At 35.9% G+C, this 18752-nt stretch overlaps 1 protein-coding gene across 3 annotated transcripts in view; it reads left to right on the plus strand.

The window, feature by feature from the left end:
- The window catches only part of SLC4A10 (solute carrier family 4 member 10), a 225745-nt gene that overhangs the window by 116769 nt on the left and 90224 nt on the right, over positions 1-18752 (plus strand). For all 3 annotated transcript variants that reach the window (XM_065927869.1, XM_065927870.1, XM_065927871.1), the window contains 5 exons: positions 2865-3011; positions 11131-11231; positions 14489-14663; positions 15288-15421; positions 15822-16067. In XM_065927869.1, coding sequence (XP_065783941.1) covers positions 2865-3011; positions 11131-11231; positions 14489-14663; positions 15288-15421; positions 15822-16067 — 803 coding nt within the window. The remainder of the gene's footprint in view (positions 1-2864; positions 3012-11130; positions 11232-14488; positions 14664-15287; positions 15422-15821; positions 16068-18752) is intronic.

Consider the following 18752-nt stretch of genomic DNA (forward strand, 5'->3'; position numbering starts at 1 on the left):
AAGTACCATTGTTATATCATTGCAGGTCTTGTTTGGGGCAAAATAGTTTTAAGGTCTCAAGAAATAAAAGAGGCAGTTTATCTGGATAGTATACATGATACCAAAAGCCGTAAGACATCTATCAGCTCTCTTTGTAATTGCCTAAATGTAGATGTTGGAGCATTTTAACCATTAGAGGAGCTGAAGATAGATTTTAAGGAGGCCTGTGATCTCTGACTCAACACACAATTTTTTCTGTGTAAAAACAGAAAAAATTTCTGTGTAAAAACAAAAAAAATTTTTTGGATTGGAAAAGCTTTCGCCAGCTTCTCAAAGAAATATGTCTCAAAAATATAAGATCATAAAAATAAACATAAAATATCATATCATATAACTGGTTTCTTGGATTCTACAATGCCTTGCAAAAATCTATTTTTATTGTAAAAGAAGAGCAGATGCAGAAATCACGGAAGTGACATAAATTCAAAATTCAGTAGTAAATAGCAAATGAGATTATACATTTCTGAAATCTCATCTAAATAATTTAATAATTATTGAAATACTTGAAAATCTATGAAAAGAACTAATTAGTATTGTATATAACTTTTCTTAGGTTTATGAAATCTGAAAATTTGAGCTTATGTTTGAAGTTCAATATAAATTCTTCTGTTATATCTGTTCAAATTATGTTTATTGGTTTTATATGAGTAAGTTATTGATATTTACACATAGGAAATAAAAAGAACAAAACCAATTTTTTCATCTGTTTTAGAAAGAACCAACTTAAAGAGAGTATTAGTTTCCTATATATACATCTATAGGATACAACATAGCAACTAAACAACAACAAATCAGCCGTTGAATGAAAGTTCAAACATGAATCCTTTAGACTTGAAAGTTTAGAGCTTAACTTGGAGCAATTTGTAGCTCTCTATGAGGAGTGAAATAGAGAAGAGGAAACTCAGCCAGAAAGTTATTGCAAAAGATGAGAGCTGTTAATTATAATAGGATATGTTAATTATGATAGTACATTCATTGAATATTAAAAGAAAATTTAAGTACTTTTAAAAGAGAATAAAAGGTTTTTATTGTTCAAAGCTCAGGTGGAAAAATTGTTCTGCCATCTAACTGCTTTGAAATACATTGAACAATTATATTCAAGAATAAAATTCAATATGTTGATTCATACAATTTAAGAAAGTGATGAATTGAATTTCATTATTAAGCTATAAATTCCATGTGAGCAGTTACCATTAATATTCATTTTTGTTCCTTGATTTTTGTCAGGTGCTCAAATAATTATTTGTTGACTAAGCAGTTCTTTTCCTCTCTGTACTGAGGACTTCTTGTAGGTAGAGTTTAACTTGTACTTCTTTGTATCTTTTCCTTTTGTATCTTATTTAGCATGGTGTCTGACCTTCAGTCAGGGTTCAATAAATTTTTTTTTTTAATGAATTAATGACTGAATGTTCTAGTCATCCTAGCAACACCTTATCTTGAGTTAAACTAGCCTCTTTTCTCCCTTGCTGTTGAGCATGACTAGAGATAAATCATATGATTTTGTTTATTGGCACTATTACCAATTTATTAATCCCTTTATAGTCTTAAAAATTATTAAGTACTCCAAAGAGCTTTTGTTTATATTGATAGTATGCTGATATTTATGAGCACTTAAAAATTAGAATTTTAAAAAATATGTTTTTTAATTGATTTTAAAATAATAATAAAGTAATTGTATATTAACATAAATAACATAGTTTTAGAAGAACAAAAGCAAAAACAAAAGAACCTTTACTTTTATTTTTCTTGTTCTGGATTTCCGTGTCAACAGTTTTCTCTCTCTGTCACTTAGCTAAGTCAACACTGACTCCTTTGGTTCATTTAGCAAACAGACCTAACACATAGTAGCTACTTAGAAAATACATATGAAATAAAAGGCCAGGATTTTCCCATCCTTAAAATTTCTTACGCCTTAACATAGCATGTCCCACTGAAGTGTTGATTGAACCTGAATCTTAAGAGTTTTGAAAGAGTAATCTCTACTTGGTCCTGAATATCATAATTTCATTTATCTCAGTGTATTACAATCTGATTTTTGTCACTACCACTCTACTGAAATTGCTTTCTACAAGGTCATCATTTGGAAAATATACTCTCTTATGTTCAGTACTCACGTCACTTATCTCTTATTGTCATTTGACATTACTGAACACGTAGTTTTTTTCTCCTTGAAGAACAGCAAAAGTTAGTTATGTGCTTGTTTTGACACTACACTAAATCTTTGAGATTTGTATTACTGTTTACTCTGAGGTCATAAATATATCCTTCTACATATGTCCAATTAATTTAATAGTTTAATGCTCATATTTAAGTTTTTAATACCTAGAATTTCTTTTTAAGTGGGATATGAATAAAGATCCTGTTTTATTTTTATATAGATAATTACTTGGCTTAGTACTATTTTTTGATTAGTCCATCATTTATTCAATAGCATTATTTTATGCCATGGTATAAATAGTTATAAACTTTTATCTCTTATTTTAAAGCAAGGGCTTCTTTCAGAAAGTTTGATTTACATATATAAACAATGTCAAACCTGAATCATTAATTCTAACTTAATGAGCTTCCTTCTATTATCCTTTTCCTTCTTTTTCTCTTTACACCAGAAATTTCAACATTCATCTAGCATTCTAAGAAAAGATAAACATCTGTGCAATCATAGAATAAAAGAGGTTATAATATTTTACACTAAAACTTCTTTAGTTAGAGGTTCCTATTCAAATTGTTATAATCACATGTGTGCTAACTGGGAAATAAAAGCACAAAATGCATTAAGATTTTAGACCCTTTTTTAAAATCTATAAATAGTTATTTTCTTTCTATAGGTATTTCATGATGTTGCTTACAAAGCAAAAGATCGTAATGACTTGGTATCGGGAATTGACGAATTTCTGGATCAGGTTACTGTTCTCCCTCCTGGAGAGTGGGATCCAAGCATTCGAATAGAGCCTCCCAAAAATGTTCCTTCCCAGGTATGTATATAGGAAAATACTCTTAGGACTACCGTCATTTTTTTTGCCTTTTAAATATATGTACTAAGATAGTATAACCGAAGATTCAAATGATTTAAATTGTAACTTCTGTGATGTGATTATAATAAGAAATATTTATCTGGTCTCTGTTCCTATTTCTGGCTCAGAGCTCTTAAAATGCTTGGAATTTTCTAAGTGATGAAAGCAACAAAGATGTCTTTGTTATGTTAATGAGGTTACTTTAGAAACTCTCTTAAGAATGAGGGCTGATTGCCAGGTGGAGCCTTTCCAGAGATTAGAGTTTGGAACTTTCAGTTCCACCCTCCTGCCTCCAGGGAAGGGAGAGGGCAGAGGGGCTGGAGTTTGAGTTCAGTCACCAGTGGCCAGTGCTTTAATCAATCATGCCTGTGTAATGAAGCCTCCATAAACCCCCAAAGGGGCAGGGTTCAGAGAGTTTTTGGGTTGGTGAACAGGTGGAGATTGCAAAGAGTGGTGTGCCTAGAGAGGGTATGGAAGTTTCTCTCCCTTTCCCCATGCCTTGTCCTATGCATCTCTTCAATCTGGTTGTTCCTGGGTTATATCCTTTAGTAATAAAACTGGTGATCAAGTAAGTAAAATGTTTCTCTAGGTCTATGAGCCATTCTAGCAAATTAGTCCAACCTGAGAAGGGGTTCACAGGAGCCTCAGATATATCTCCAGTGGATTCGGAGCACCAGCAATAACCCGAGCTTGTGACGGGCATCTGAAATGGGGTGTGAGGGGTAGTCTTCCAGGGCTGAGCTATAATAATGCTATTTCCAGGTAGGTGGTGTCAGAATTAAGTTAAATTTCCCACCACATTTGATTTGGTGTGTGTTAGTCGCTCAGTTGCATCCGACTCTTTGCAAGCCCATGGACTGTAGCCCACCAGGCTCCTCTGTCCGTGGGATTTGCCAGACAAGAATACTGGAGTGGGTTGCCATTTCCTTTTCCAGGGGATCTTCCCCACCCAAGGACTGAACCTACTAAGTCTCCTGCATTGCCTGCAGATTTACTGTCTGAGCAACCAGGGTACCAGAACCTACTTAACCTCTAAGGAGGCAGGGACATGAAATTCCCGGACACAAAATCTTCCTTCGTTGTATTAAACACAAATTTGGTGTATTGATGATAATTTACTAAATATCAGTACCACATGCCTGAAGAGATTTTTAAAGCATACTATACTGGAGGAAAACTTAAATTTTAATGAGGCTGGAAAATATGCTTAAGAAAAGCACATTACAGACTCGCCATACTCAGATACATAGCTTTGAAGTTTGTAAGTGTTAGGAAAATTCAAAAGCATGGTTGTCATTTTGTATGGAAAACTCCCTATTACTGTCATTAATCACATTTATGATTTCAAAGAATTTTCTTCATAATTCTTATGTTTGTATTACCTTTGTGTGGGCATGTGGTATGAAAATTGTAAAAGTTCTCCATGTAAAAATCTGATGTGCATTTTACTTGCATACAATGCAGATAGAAATAAAGACCATTTCTCTGATAATGAGTGATGTTGAGCATCTTTTCATGTGTTTGTTAGCCATCTGTATGTCTTCTTTGGAGAAATGTCCGTTGAGATCTTTGGCCCATTTTTTTATTGGGTCATTTATTTTTCTGGAATTGAGCTGCAGGAGTTGCTTGTATATTTTTGGGATTAATCCTTTGTCTGTTGCTTCATTTGCTATTATTTTCTCCCATTCTGAAGGCTGTCTTTTCACCTTGCTTATAGTTTCCTTTGTTGTGCAAAAGCTTTTAAGTTTCATTAGGTCCCATTTGTTTAGTTTTGCTTTTATTTCCTGTATTCTGGGAGGTGGGTCATAGAGGATCCTGCTGTGATTTATGTTGGAGAGTGTTTTGCCTATGTTCTCCTCTAGGAGTTTTATACTTTCTGGTCTTACGTTTAGATCTTTAATCCATTTTGAATTTATTTTTGTGTATGGTGTTAGAAAGTGTTCTAGTTTCATTCTTTTACAAGTGGTTGACCAGTTTTCCCAGCACCACTTGTTAAAGAGATTGTCTTTTTTCCATTGTATATTCTTGCCTCCTTTGTCGAAGATAAGGTGTCTGTAGGTATGTGGATTTATCTCTGGGCTTTCTATTCTGTTCCATTGATCTATATTTCTGTCTTTGTGCCAGTCCCATACTGTCTTGATGACTGTGGCATTGTAGTAGAGCCTGAAGTCAGTCAGGTTGATTCCTCCAGTTCCATTCTTCTTTCTCAAGATTGCTTTGGCTATTCGAGGTTTTTTGTATTTCCATACAAATTGTGAAATTATTTGTTCTAGTTCTGTGAAAAATACCATTGGTAGCTTGATAGGGATTGCACTGAGCAATGGTAACGATAACCCTATATGCAAAACAGAAAAAGAGACACAGATGTACAGAACAGACTTTTAGACTCAGTGGGAGAAGACAAGGGTGTGATGTTCAGAGAGAACAGCATTGAAACAAGTATACTATCAAGGGTGAAACAGATCACCAGCCCAGGTTGGATGCATGAGAAGGGTGCTCAGGGCTGGTGCACTGGGAAGACCCAGAGGGATGGGATGGAGAGGGAGGCGGGAGAGGGGATCAGGATGGGGAACACATGTAAATCCATGGCTGATTCATGTCAATGTATGGCAAAAACCAGTACAATATTGTAAAGTAATGAGCCTCCAATGAATAAAAATAAATGAAAAAAACAAAACAAAATAAAACAAACAACAAAAAAAGAAATAAAGACCATTGATACTGTTTGAGGTCATTTTCTTATTGCAGGCACGACTTTGTTGAGGGTAGTGGCCACATTTTTTTTTTTTTTTTGACTTTATGGTTTGTAGTTTTATTAACTTGGTAAGAGGCAGTATCCTCACATGAGAAATTAAACATCTGTAGGCAAAGAGGAATTTGAAGGATAAGCTAAGGAATTTGGTTTCAGATGCATATGTGAAGTGCTCATAAGTGTCTTAAGACTAGAGAGCCGACTCAGACACATCGTAACATAGATGGTAACAAGAGTAGTGCCTGACATCAAGCATTTAGAGGCTATACAGTGTTCGACCTTAGGGAGTACATATATCTGAAAGGTGGCCACATGTTTTTAAGCCCATTGATATTGCTGTCTCTATTCCTAGTGAACCTGCCTCCTACAGCTCCCCTGTGTCCTCCACTCACTCTTGCCTTTGGCTCTGGTCCCTGTGGAGTCCAGCTGCGTTTGTAGTTGACTCTGCTGCCTTAGCTGAAGTAACAGATGGCCTAATTGACCCAGCTGTAGGCATAGATGTTTTTCTGGATAGTCAGAGATGGGTAAATTGACTGAGTAAAAGACTCAACTATGAGTCTTTTAAAAAGTCATCTCAAACCCGCTATTAATTGAAGGAAACTCTACTGATGGCTCATTTCTACATTTCTATCCTGAAGTTATTTTATAATTATTGAAGGTTATTTGCTCTTCTTTTCTCAGAGGAGATTCTATAGTCTGGGATTCTATAGTCTCAATCACATAATTTCAGTTGATGTACTACTAAAGTTAGTAAGTTGCTTAAAGAGTAATTTTAAGGGTTTAGATTGTCTTATTTTGTACTTGTATATATTCTCACACTAACACTATTAATAAAGACAGTATAATGCTTCTTAAAGTAGTAAGAAAGAATCTCTTTAATTAATATTATTTGGAAAATTCAGTGAAAATATTAATATGCCGAATGTGAGAGTTTTAAAGTCACTTGTTAACACTAATTTGTTTTTCAAACATTAAAACTAAAGTCAAGCGTTTTTGGAAACACCTTGCCTTTGAGAAATGATGTTTCTGAGACAAGTGGAGACATGGGAGCTAAAATTAATTTTGTGAGACTTTAAGACCAGCATTAATTGTTGGATGTTGGAGTCTGGGTATTGAGAAGCAGTAGGCTCAGTATGCCAATGCAAGAGTGAATTGAAGTGAAGTGAAAGTCACTCAGTCGTGTCTGACTCTTTGCGACCCCATCGACTGCATATTCCATGGAATTCTCCAGGACAGAATACTGGAGTGGGTAGCCTTTCCTTTCTCCAGGGAATCTTCCCAACACAGGGATTGAACCCAGGTCTCCTGCCTTGCAGGCAGATTTTCTACCAACTGAGCTATGAGGGAAGCCACTAGTACAAGAGATTCGGGTTCAATCCCTGGGGTCAGGAAGGTTTCCTGGAGAAGGAAATGGTAACTTACTCTAGTATTCTTGTCTAAGAAATCCCACGGACAGAGGAACCTGGCGTGCTATAGTCCACGGACTTGCAAAAGAGCCAGACATGACTTAGAGACTAAACAATGACCACAACAGGAGAGAGAACATTGAACTAAGAATCACGGCACCTGGGTTCTGATACTATCTCTTTTTATTACCTTAAACAGATGCTGTAACCTCTCTACTGATGTTATATATCAGTGTGTCCAGTAGAACTTTCTGCAATGATAGAAATGTTCTATATCTATGCTATCTATTAAGTCAAGACACTATTGAGCACTAGAAATGTGCTTATGCAAGTGAGGAACTGAATTTTTGATTTTAATTAATTTAAATTTAAATAGCCACTTGTAGCTAGTGCCTATCATGTTAGACAACACAATTTTATATAATGAGTTGGAATTAGATATGCTCTGTGTTTCTTTACACCATTAGTATCTTTAAAATGTATGTTGGAATTGAATAATAGATACTATGAAACTACGCTTTTATGAAGTGGAGCAAAATGAATCAAAATAAATTAAGTACTGAATTCATATTCATTCAAATATTTTCCTCTCTGGGATAATCTCCATGGTTTTTATTCTTTCAGAAATGTGTAAATCATAGTATTTTTAAAAAATATTTCTTACTTTCAGTTAAGAGAATAATAACCAGTCACCTCAAGGGATACCCCTGAAAATACTCATTAGAACTTTATGTCAGTCATTATAATCACTCTCTTATGTATACCCTTAACTTCCTTGCTTTTCTCTTATGCCATTTACCTGCTTAGATTCCCCAAACCACATTTATCTACCTGCCAGCATCTGTACCTACATTCTTTGCATGTTCCTATATTACTATTAATGAATTATCCAAAGTCAGTTTTCTACCTGTGCAGTAGATCCCATCTCTTCATACCTACTCAAAGAGATTACCCCACCAATTCCCTCTTTATCCCCTGTGTCATCAGTTCTTTTGCTCCAAGCTACCACCATTTTTCTCCTGGATTACTGAAATAGCTCGCTAACCAGTCTCCTTGTTTCTACTCTTGGTTCCTAGAATATGTTCTTGACACAGCAGCCAGAGTGTTAGATCATGCTCTCCTTTCCTTAAAATCCTGCAAAAGCTCCTCATTTCACTGAGAATACAAGCCAAATACTTTAAATGATCTACTAAACCCACACAGTCTGACTTCCTTTTGCCTCTAAGTCATCTCCCACCTCTAAGTCATCTCCCACCTCTAGTCATCTCCCATCTCTCTCTTTCTTGCTCACTCCTCTCCTTGGCCTCCTTCCTCCTTATTCTTCAATCTCTGAAGCACACTCCTGCCTTAAGACTATCCACTCACTGGCTGTTCTTTGCCTGGATGTTCCCCCAGTTATTTTATGGCTAATTCTCTTGACTCCCTCAAGTTTTTCTCAAATGACACTCTCTCTGAGCCTGCCTGACCACTCTCTTTATCATTGCCATTTCTTTCTCCCCACACCTCACAGATCCCTTTAGTATGCTCTAAATTTTTGCTTTTCCATCATTTTTATTTCTTTATTTTTTCTTTATTATTATAAATTCTGTACATGAAAAATAAGTTTAACATCATAACTGTCTCTAGAATCTGGCATGTACATAATGCTACATAAATATGGACATCTTGGGGATCTTATTAAATCTATGAAACCTCTCTCAATCCCCGAAAGGAAGAAGCAGATCTGTTCAGTGTTTCCTTCCAGTAATTCAGATTGAAGATATCAGAAAAAGCTCAGAAACAAATTTTATTTATCTATTTACTTTTAATTTTTATTGAAATATAGTTGATTTACAATGTATTTGTTTCAGGTGTATAACAGTGATTCGGTTTTATACATATACACATAAATATACATATATATGTGTATATATATTATTTTAAAAATTATTTTCCATTCTAGGTTGCTATAAGATATTGAGTATAGTTCCCTGTGCTGTACAGTGGGTCCTTGTCAGTCAAGTCTGAACAAAAACAAAAAATTTCCTGTATTCCCCTCAGAATATTCACCAGTACCCAATTATTTTTTCTAAACCCTTTCTCCCTACTGTAAGAAGGCACTCCTTGAGGAAATAGGTACTTTAGAATGATGAATATCTTTCATGGTTTATCATTTGCCTTATCAGTGTATAAGACAAATAGCTTTTCCCATTGTAAAACAATGAATTGATGTGCGCAGTAAGGGATAATTCCCCAGAAGAACAAATAATACCACTTGCCTTCTTAGACTTGCTGAGAAATGTTTTCCCAGGTGATTATTGGGTATTGAGGGTATTAAGGGCCGCTGTTAAAGCCGTTTACTAACATGTGATAGTTATTTACCTGTAAAGGCAGCTCCTTCATCTGTTGACAGACATACTGTCTTTTATCTTTGAACTTAAGTTCATTGTATCTATTTACATACCTGGGAAATTATAAAATTCAGTCAATGATCTTTCCTATATTGTTTGCATTTCAAAATATTTTTGTCATGTTTTAAATCTGTACCATTTTATCTAACTGTCCCATTGTAATAAGATCATGTGATAATTCCCACTTGTTTAGTTTACACCAAGCATGAAGAACATGTTTATATGTTTACACTATTTTGGAATGGCAATTAAGTAAAAAATTTAATTTCACCATTAATTTTTTTTTTTCCTTTTAAGCACTTTTGAGCACATCGATGTGCTCTAAGATCACCAGTAGGAATGCTTTTCTGATTTTTTAAACTCTCTGTCACTGACAAAAGTGGGTGGAATAGATCTACAGAGAAACAGCACTTACACAACCTCAGTATTTTGTCATTGGCTCAATTAGAAGCTTCCTTTTGCAGTAGTCTTTCTGATTGCTTTATATTGGAAAGAAGCTTGGGTAGGAAGATACGAACCAGAATCAGAGAGGGAAACATACTTTAAAAAAGGCTAATTATAGCAGTTAATGTTAATGGAACAGTTGAACTAGACCAGGCCTATATCACTATTAACACCTCCTTACCTCAACCTATCATAATCCCAGTCTCCTCTCACCCCTTCTTGTTTTAGTTTTTTTCAGATCTCTATCTCAGAATAGTAGTAAGAGTGTTAGTCGCTCAGTCATGTCCGATTCTTTGCAACCCCATGGATTGTAGCCTGCCAGGCTCCTCTGTCCAAGGAATTCTCCAGGCAAGAATACTGGAGTGGGTAGCTATTCCCTTCTTCAGGGGATCTTCTGGACCCAAGGATTGAACCCAGGTCTCCTGCATTGCAGGCAAGTTCTTTACCCTCTCTGGGTAGTGAAGATCCCCTGGAGAAGGGAATGGCTACCCACCCCAGTTCTCTTGCCTGGAGAATCGGCTATATCATCTCTATCTCTACCTGACATTATAGGTTTATTTTGTGTCCACTAACAAAATGCTTTTTCTTGCTCATTTTTGCATCTATAGCATCCCATAAAAATAAATGGCACACACTAGGCACTCAATAAATATTCATTAAAAGAAAGAATAAGTATCCCTCAACCTCATTTCATTCTCTCAATGGAAAGTGAAAGTGAAGTCTCTCAGTCATGTCCGACTCTTTGCCCCCTCCTTAGACTGTAGCCTACCAGGCTCCTCCGTCCATGGGATTTTCCAGGCAAGAGTACTGGAGTGGGTTGCCATTTCCTTCTCCAGGAGATCTTCCCTAACCAGGGATCGAATCCGTGTCTCCCACATTGCAGGCAGACGCTTTACCGTCAGAGTTATCACCAGTAAAAGGAGGTGAGAACTAAGGCTTTAGGTGGCCAAACAACTTTCTAGAGGTTGTATAGCCAATAAGTACAGAGCCTGGATTCTTAACTGCTCTGCATATTGCCTCAAGGGAAAAAATTGTTTTTATTGTTTACAACTAACACCTGAAATTAAAAACCAAAAACCTTCCCACAGGAGAAGAGGAAGACTCCTGCTGTACCGAATGGAACGGCAGCTCATGGGGAAGCTGAGCCCCACGGAGGACATAGTGGGCCTGAACTCCAGCGAACCGGAAGGTTAGTGAAAAGCCCTTGTGTGGGACTTCAAAGACCAGATGGTATATCACTTTTGTGTTGGGAATTACTGTTTTGAGGGCTAATTTGTTTTTATACTTTGAATACCTACTCTTTGGGGGTAAATATGCTAATAAATTTGATATCTCGTCATTAATGATTGTCATTATTATTAAACCAGAACAGTGGATACACCATTCCATTTTATATATGTAGTCTTTCACATTGCTATGCATAAAACACATTCACAGATTCTTAGAATGAATGAGAAAACTGTCAGTTGCCCCTTCCAAAAGAGCCTGTTGAAAATTTCAAGTTCAAGATGGAAATGAAAATAAATACCAAGAACTCAGTCTTATAGACCCGGTCTCATTACATGCAATTAGGATGTATATAATAATATTTTTTATTTTTATGATAGTAATCTGAAAGAACTATATGACTTATTTTTCTAATCACACATCTTTGAAGAGATGAAAGCTCCAATTTATTTCTTAAAATGATTCCTTATGTTTTTTTTGACAGCTTGTCTCTCTCCAAGAAATGTGTGAGCAGAAAATCAGAAACCTTTGGGTGGGTCTCTCTTCAGGGAATATGTGCACACAGCCTCCGTTATAATTGAAGGCAATTGCAAAAACTTTGCAGGCTTGGTGCTCCCCTCCCCTCAGGGCCATCTCCTGTACTGCTCTCACTGTGTCCTCTAAGCTGACTTTCCAGCTTCTGACAACTGTGCATTTTAATTCTCCTCTGTTCTTTCCCTTTTTCTATGTTTTGTCTCTAAGGAAATGTCTTCCTCAGTCTGCTACCTAATTTGAGATGATTCAGACAACTTTTTCCCTTTCCCTTTTACTGGAATCATTGTTACTCCTTCTGTTTACATCCGTATTTTCAAATGCTGTCTTTTTATTTTTGGTGTTTTTTTTTTTTTTTTTTTTTTTCTCCTCTCTCTCAGGTGTAACGTGCCACATAGCTTAGATTTTTTTTTTCAAAGTTCACTTTTCCTTACTGCTTCCTAAATCCTCCCAGGTCACCAATATCCGGTATCTTCGCTTCTCCAGAGTTCTTCCACAGATTCTGTTGCTGACAGGACTTGAAGTATCCATTACTCATCTGCTCTCCTGGAGTTGCTGGTGCACACCTGGGCTGCTCTTGTACTGTTCTCTGCAATGACCTCCCACTTCCGGATTTAGATTTTTGCTGCTAAAAGCATGTTTATTACACTGTAATATAACAGCTGTTTAGACTAATGTATGGCCTAATAAGTAATTAATTAGAAAACAGTAGTCTAATACAAAGTGCTATCAAACCTATAAATATTAACTTCAAAGTGATCGTTCATAACCACCTCACCTTGTTTTGGGGGTTAGGTGGTATGTAAAAAATACTACATGAATAAATAGACTAGTAGATTAAATCTGTTCTGAATTATGACTTTGAGACATTAACACATCGTTCAGAAATGATCCCCCAAATAAAAATTATGCATGTGTTTTATTAAACACAAGTAGGAGAACCTAAACTAAGATGATCATTGTGTGTGTGTGTGAATTTTCATAGGTTCTTTGCAAACTTCTCCGAATTTTAAATGTCCTTTTTTTTTCAATTGAAATTTCATCCTTTTCAACCTCTCCTACTCCACATCCCTCTGGTGGATGTGGAAAACATAATGATTTGATCACTCACATAATAGTAAGATAGTTATTAATATGTTACTATTGTGTCTATATCAGGGCAATTAAAAATTAAAAATAATAGAATTTTCAGTTATTCTGAAGAGGTACATTTTTCAAAGCAGATAGGAATTTATTTCTCAAGAGAGCAATCATTTTTGAAGTGATTCTTAGATTGCCACATTATATTCCTATTTAGAAAATAAAGAACAAACCTTTAATATTTTTCCATAACCCAGGTGTATTTAGCATACTTGCAGTATGTTGAGCATAGTAGTATTTTTTAACCTCCATGTGGGAACTTAATCATAGCCTTATTCATTTTAATATGACATCTCTATTCCAAAGAGCACAAAGAGCTTTTAGTAGTCAAATGTTAAATCTGCATGTTGTTAGTAAATGTTCAAAGAATGAGAATACCTATTTAATGCTCTCATTCCTAATAGATTAAAAAATTTCATCCTGACTTTAGACATTTTGCAATTTAATGCTTCTCTCACTCCCCTCCTCCTACCAAAACATCATCCTTTACATGTTTTTAATGTGGTTTTTGATATTTTTAGAATACACACATTTACCCCAAGTAAGATCATTATTGTCTTGTTAATTATAGATGTTTGAATATGTTTAGCAACAGTGGATCAAAAGTACATTTATCTAGGTTGCTTAATATAAGGCCCCTGTGTTAGTTTTCTAAAAATGTAAACAATAATGGAACTTACCTCTCTCTACTAAGTATTATCGTCATCCATAAGGGCATTTAAGTGCCTGTATGAAATATTATTTGGCAAGCGATTTTTTTGACAAAGAGAGTGGATAGCTGGAGCCATGGTTATATACCACCTTTTCTCTCTAGGTTGATGTTCACTATGGGCTGTATAAAAATCAGTTTACCTTCCCTCCTTCACTTTCTGCTACACTAAGTGGAATGTAAACAATTTCAACATTGCCAATGACTGAGGATAAGAGGCCTGATTTTAGGACTAGGTTTTTGTGAAATGGGACAGAGATTAAAGTAATCCTTAAATCTCAGTTTGAATTTTGATTGTTGAACAGCTGAGAACCTAGTTTGAGAGAACCTAGGGTTTTTGACGGAGAAGGCAATGGCACCCCACTCCAGTACTCTTGCCTGGAAAATCCCATGAACGGAAGAGCCTGGTAGGCTGCAGTCCATGGGATCGCTAAGAGTCGGACATGACTGAGCGACTTCACTTTCACTTTTCACTTCCATGCATTGGAGAAGGAAATGGCAACCCACTCCAGTGTCCTTGCCTGGAGAATCCCAGGGACGGGGGAGCCTGGTGGGTTGCCATCTATGGGGTCGCACGGTCGGACACGACTGAAGTGACTAAGCAGCTTAGCAGCAGGGTTTTTGAGGTTGTTGACACGATTTTTCGCTAGGAATTGAAGTGCCTTAGTGTTACAAAGCTATTACTATAGATCATGATGAAAAGCCTAGCAGGTTAATACGGGTCTCATTTCTGCTGATGGAAAACCTATACTGTGACCTGGCAACAAAGCAAATGAGTATTTTGACTTATGTGTTTTTTATCTTTGTATGTCACTATTGTGTTTTCCCCCCTGTCTTAGGATTTTTGGGGGACTTATTTTAGATATCAAAAGAAAAGCTCCATACTTCTGGAGTGACTTCACAGATGCTTTCAGCCTGCAGTGTTTAGCATCTTTTCTGTTTCTCTACTGCGCATGTATGTCTCCTGTCATCACATTTGGAGGACTGTTGGGAGAAGCAACTGAAGGTCGAATAGTATGTATTATTCTTTTCTCTGAACTGTGAATTTGAATCAGTGTTTAAGATTCATAGTTAGATGAGTGTGTGTTTCATTTGGAATTCCTTTATGAGGAGAGGTTTGATGTATGGTCTAGCTGATACTCATGGGGTCACAAAGAGTTGGACACGATTGAGCGACTGAACTGAACTGAACTAGCTTCATATGAATTTCTTGACTAGTGGAACTGGTAATCAGGAAGTGGAATATCTCAGAACAGATAATTCTTACGTTACACAAGGTTCTGATCTCATCCCTGGCCCCCAGTCTTAGGCTAGCTTTAGATTGGTTCTTAGCTCTTAAAAGGTCCATTTCCCACTTATATAGGCCATGCTTCTGCCAGACATTTGTTGTGAATACATGTAAACTTTCAATAAGTGAAAGAAAAGTAAGATAAGGAAGAGGGAGATAATGTATCCTTGTCTACTACCATTCATATTTTGATGGCTTGCCCCTTTTTTAATTCTCCCACCCCACCTCCTGCCCAAGGTTGCTAGTAGGCGCTTCATAGAATAGACCCCATGTATTTTATATATTTTTTCCCCAATTATGATGGCGGCCTGTATAGCTTAGATAATAGAATCATTTATATCTCCACACAGAGTGCAATCGAGTCTCTCTTTGGAGCATCCATGACTGGGATAGCCTATTCTCTCTTTGGTGGACAGCCTCTTACCATACTAGGCAGTACAGGACCAGTTTTGGTGTTTGAAAAGATTTTGTTTAAATTTTGCAAGTAAGTATTATATACTTTTCACCCTTAGTCCCTGTCTATCCCTCCACCGTATTTATGCTTCTCTCAACATCACATTTGGAAATCTGCTGGCAGAGGTAGAAGTTGCTGATTTGATTCAGTTTGCCATTTTTGTCTCTCCATGGAAATAAAGAAATAGTAAAATATTTATGTATTTTTTATGTAATATTTATAAAAAATTATATTCAGTTCTAAGCACTGAGAAACCTCTTTGAGTTTTGTACCCTTAGGTGTTCCCTGTAGACAAAGTTTTGAGTTTAGATACTCATGGGATGTGAAGCTTATTTACTTTCGCTTCCTGAATTAGACTTATTTCCATCTACTAAAAATGGTGACAGGCTGTTCAATGACCTTCTTTCTCCTGTTTTTTCCCTCCTCCTAGAGAATATGGGCTGTCATACCTATCTTTAAGAGCTAGTATTGGACTTTGGACTGCAACCCTGTGTATCATACTTGTGGCCACTGATGCAAGCTCCCTTGTCTGCTATATCACCCGGTTTACTGAAGAAGCTTTTGCTTCTCTTATTTGCATCATTTTCATTTATGAGGCTCTAGAGAAGTTGTTTGAACTCAGTGAAGCATATCCAATCAACATGCATAATGATTTGGAACTGCTGACACAATACTCGTAAGTACCATCTCCCCTGTTGGCTGTGGGGCTTTTCTTTATACAAATATTACTATTGTTATAAGAAACATGAGGATCTTAGTCAGCAGATCGACTTCCTTGAATTGATTCATGACCTAAATCTTGGTCTCTTAGAGCCGTACAGGATTTCATCTAATCAGCTACTTATCTGATACATGAGTTTTCTTTATAACATCTATTCCAAGAATATCTTTTTGAAGTTCTATTTGTCAAGAATTCTGTTAAGCAGAAAATGAACCATGATCAGTTTTGCAGAGATTGCTTTATTGCAAAATATTTTTGATTTTGGTCTTCCTTAGGACCTTTTCTATTTAATATAATCTGAAGAAACATAGTAGTGAAAAGCTGATTCCAGATTTAAAGCAGTGAGGTAAAAGATACTCATTGGGTCTAAATTGCATTAGCTTGGTGTTTGAAAATATGATAAACTCTTAAATAAAATAGCACTGAATTGAAATGTAATTTTGCTCTTGGAACCTATGACATTTATGATGAAAGTACCCGAGTATGGTTGCTGAGGGTGATGTTACAGTTTAGGATTAAAGATGGAATTGTAATATTACACTTTCTAGTTTTGTATGCCAGCAGTTTGGAATTTCTCTAAGGCCATATTTATAGAATATAGGTGAACATCATATTACTCTTCTTTGATTTTATTTTAGGATTTTTTGTTGTTATTATATATATATTTTAAACAGCAAATATTTAAAGCAATACATTCTTTACCAGGCAGTTATAATCTCTATATCAGCTACCAATGCTTTTCTTATAAACTGCTCAGATATGCCCTCAAAATCTTCTTTTGAAGATTTTTCATCTAAACAAAGATTAGAACTATTAGAAGTTGATATTGTTAATTTTTCATCTAAACAAAGATTAGAACTATTAGAAGTTGATATTGTTAATATTAGGCCAAAACAGTGCAATGTTATAATCTTGTTAAGAATGATGTAGTGATACAGAGTTGAAAACAAGATGAATTAGTATTTTGATGTTTTCTTGGTCATTGTAGATATCTTTAACAGTCCATCTCTGTTTCAGGACAAAAAAAAAAAAATCAGTGAAATATAAAATAACTTCCCCAATAAAAGTAAATGGTGAAGATGTTGTGAACAGGATTCAAAAGTAGATGAAGGAGGTGTCAGGGACACTCAGAAAGCAGGCAGATGGGGAGAGCAGTTTGATCACAATGAGAGATAACGTTGATACATGCCTTTTTATTTATATTTAGTTGAAAAGAAAGCAGTGTCACCTAATTTGGGTATCTTTGCTGGATATAAAATTATCTCTGGGATTTCAAACCTACTACATGCCCTAAGCTAAGTGTGTCATGAATAATAGTCTGTTCTCAATGAGCTTCCAATTTAGTAGGAAATATAGACCAACAGACAACCAAATAAGTACTGTGTTAAAGGATTGTTTTAGAATGCTATGGTACCATGTCAGAAGAACACCTAACCCAGATCTCAGATTCAAAGAAGACTTCCTGGAGGAAGTGACAGAAAACCAAAAAATCAGTAGGAATTAGAAAGGTACTGGGGAGGAGACCTGGAGAGTGGTTTAGGTGGAGGGAAGGACACAAGCTTGGATTTAGAAATTTATTAATGCTTTGAAATATTTGTCCAAAGTTATATAGATAGATAGTTGTAAAATAGGAAATTAGACTCAGACTTTATGATCCTGATGTAGTTTTCAGTAAATTAGTGAAGCTCTCCAAAATAAACAATATGGAACAAATAAACAGATAATATCAGAGCTATTCTGTTTGAAGTAGTGGGAAGGCACCAGTTGTCCACACTTTTATCCATTCCCTGGGTTCTCAGTGGCAGCTTCTAAGGTATTTTAGATCAAGGAACACAATTTAAAATTCCTTGGTCTAGAAAGAAAAAAAAAAAAAAAAAAAAACAGACAAGAAAGGACTGAACTCTGAATAATGGTCACAGCTTGAGGAAAGAATGAAAAAATGCAACCAATAGATAAAAAACAAAAACAGTCATCAGAAAGGCAGAAAACCATGAATAATTTCAGACTATAGAAGGCAAGGGTCAAGACTGTATCAAGAAATTTTTAGAGAAGACAGTGGTATAGAGATCAAACAGAATAAAGAAAAGAGATCATTGTTAGTTTTAAGGAAAGGTATTGGGTGAGGAGGGGAGCAGGACTAGAAGCCTGTTGGCAAAATTTCAGAAGGGAGGAGGTGGTAAAGAAATGGAAAAAGCATTGCATAGACCATTTTGGTGTCAAAAAATGAAAAAAGTACCTCTGGAGAAGGCAATGAGATTGTGAGAATGGCAACTTGTGATAGAAAAAGAGCTACATGTGTTTGAAAATGAGAGCAGAGAGATGAAGGAAAGAGAGAGATTAAAGATCATGCAGAAAGCACAGATAAACATGGATTGCAGCCTCCCAGAAGTCAAAATGTGATGAGATCAAGTCGAATTGTGGGGTTAAGACAAATGATCAGAGGATATTTTGAGGATAAAAATATAGCTGTATTTGTCCATAATTCCTTCCTATCATGGCAATCAAGAGGAGAGTGGCACAGGTCCTCTCCTTTTCCATCTCCATGTTTTAAAGAAAGATCCCCACAAGTTTAAGTTACAGATGTGGTTTATCACAGTGCGCTTATCTGAAACCTAACAGTTTGAAGACTGAGCAAGAATG

The sequence above is a fragment of the Muntiacus reevesi genome, chromosome 3 (assembly GCF_963930625.1).
Source record: "Muntiacus reevesi chromosome 3, mMunRee1.1, whole genome shotgun sequence".
Classification (NCBI taxonomy): Eukaryota; Metazoa; Chordata; class Mammalia; order Artiodactyla; family Cervidae; genus Muntiacus; species Muntiacus reevesi.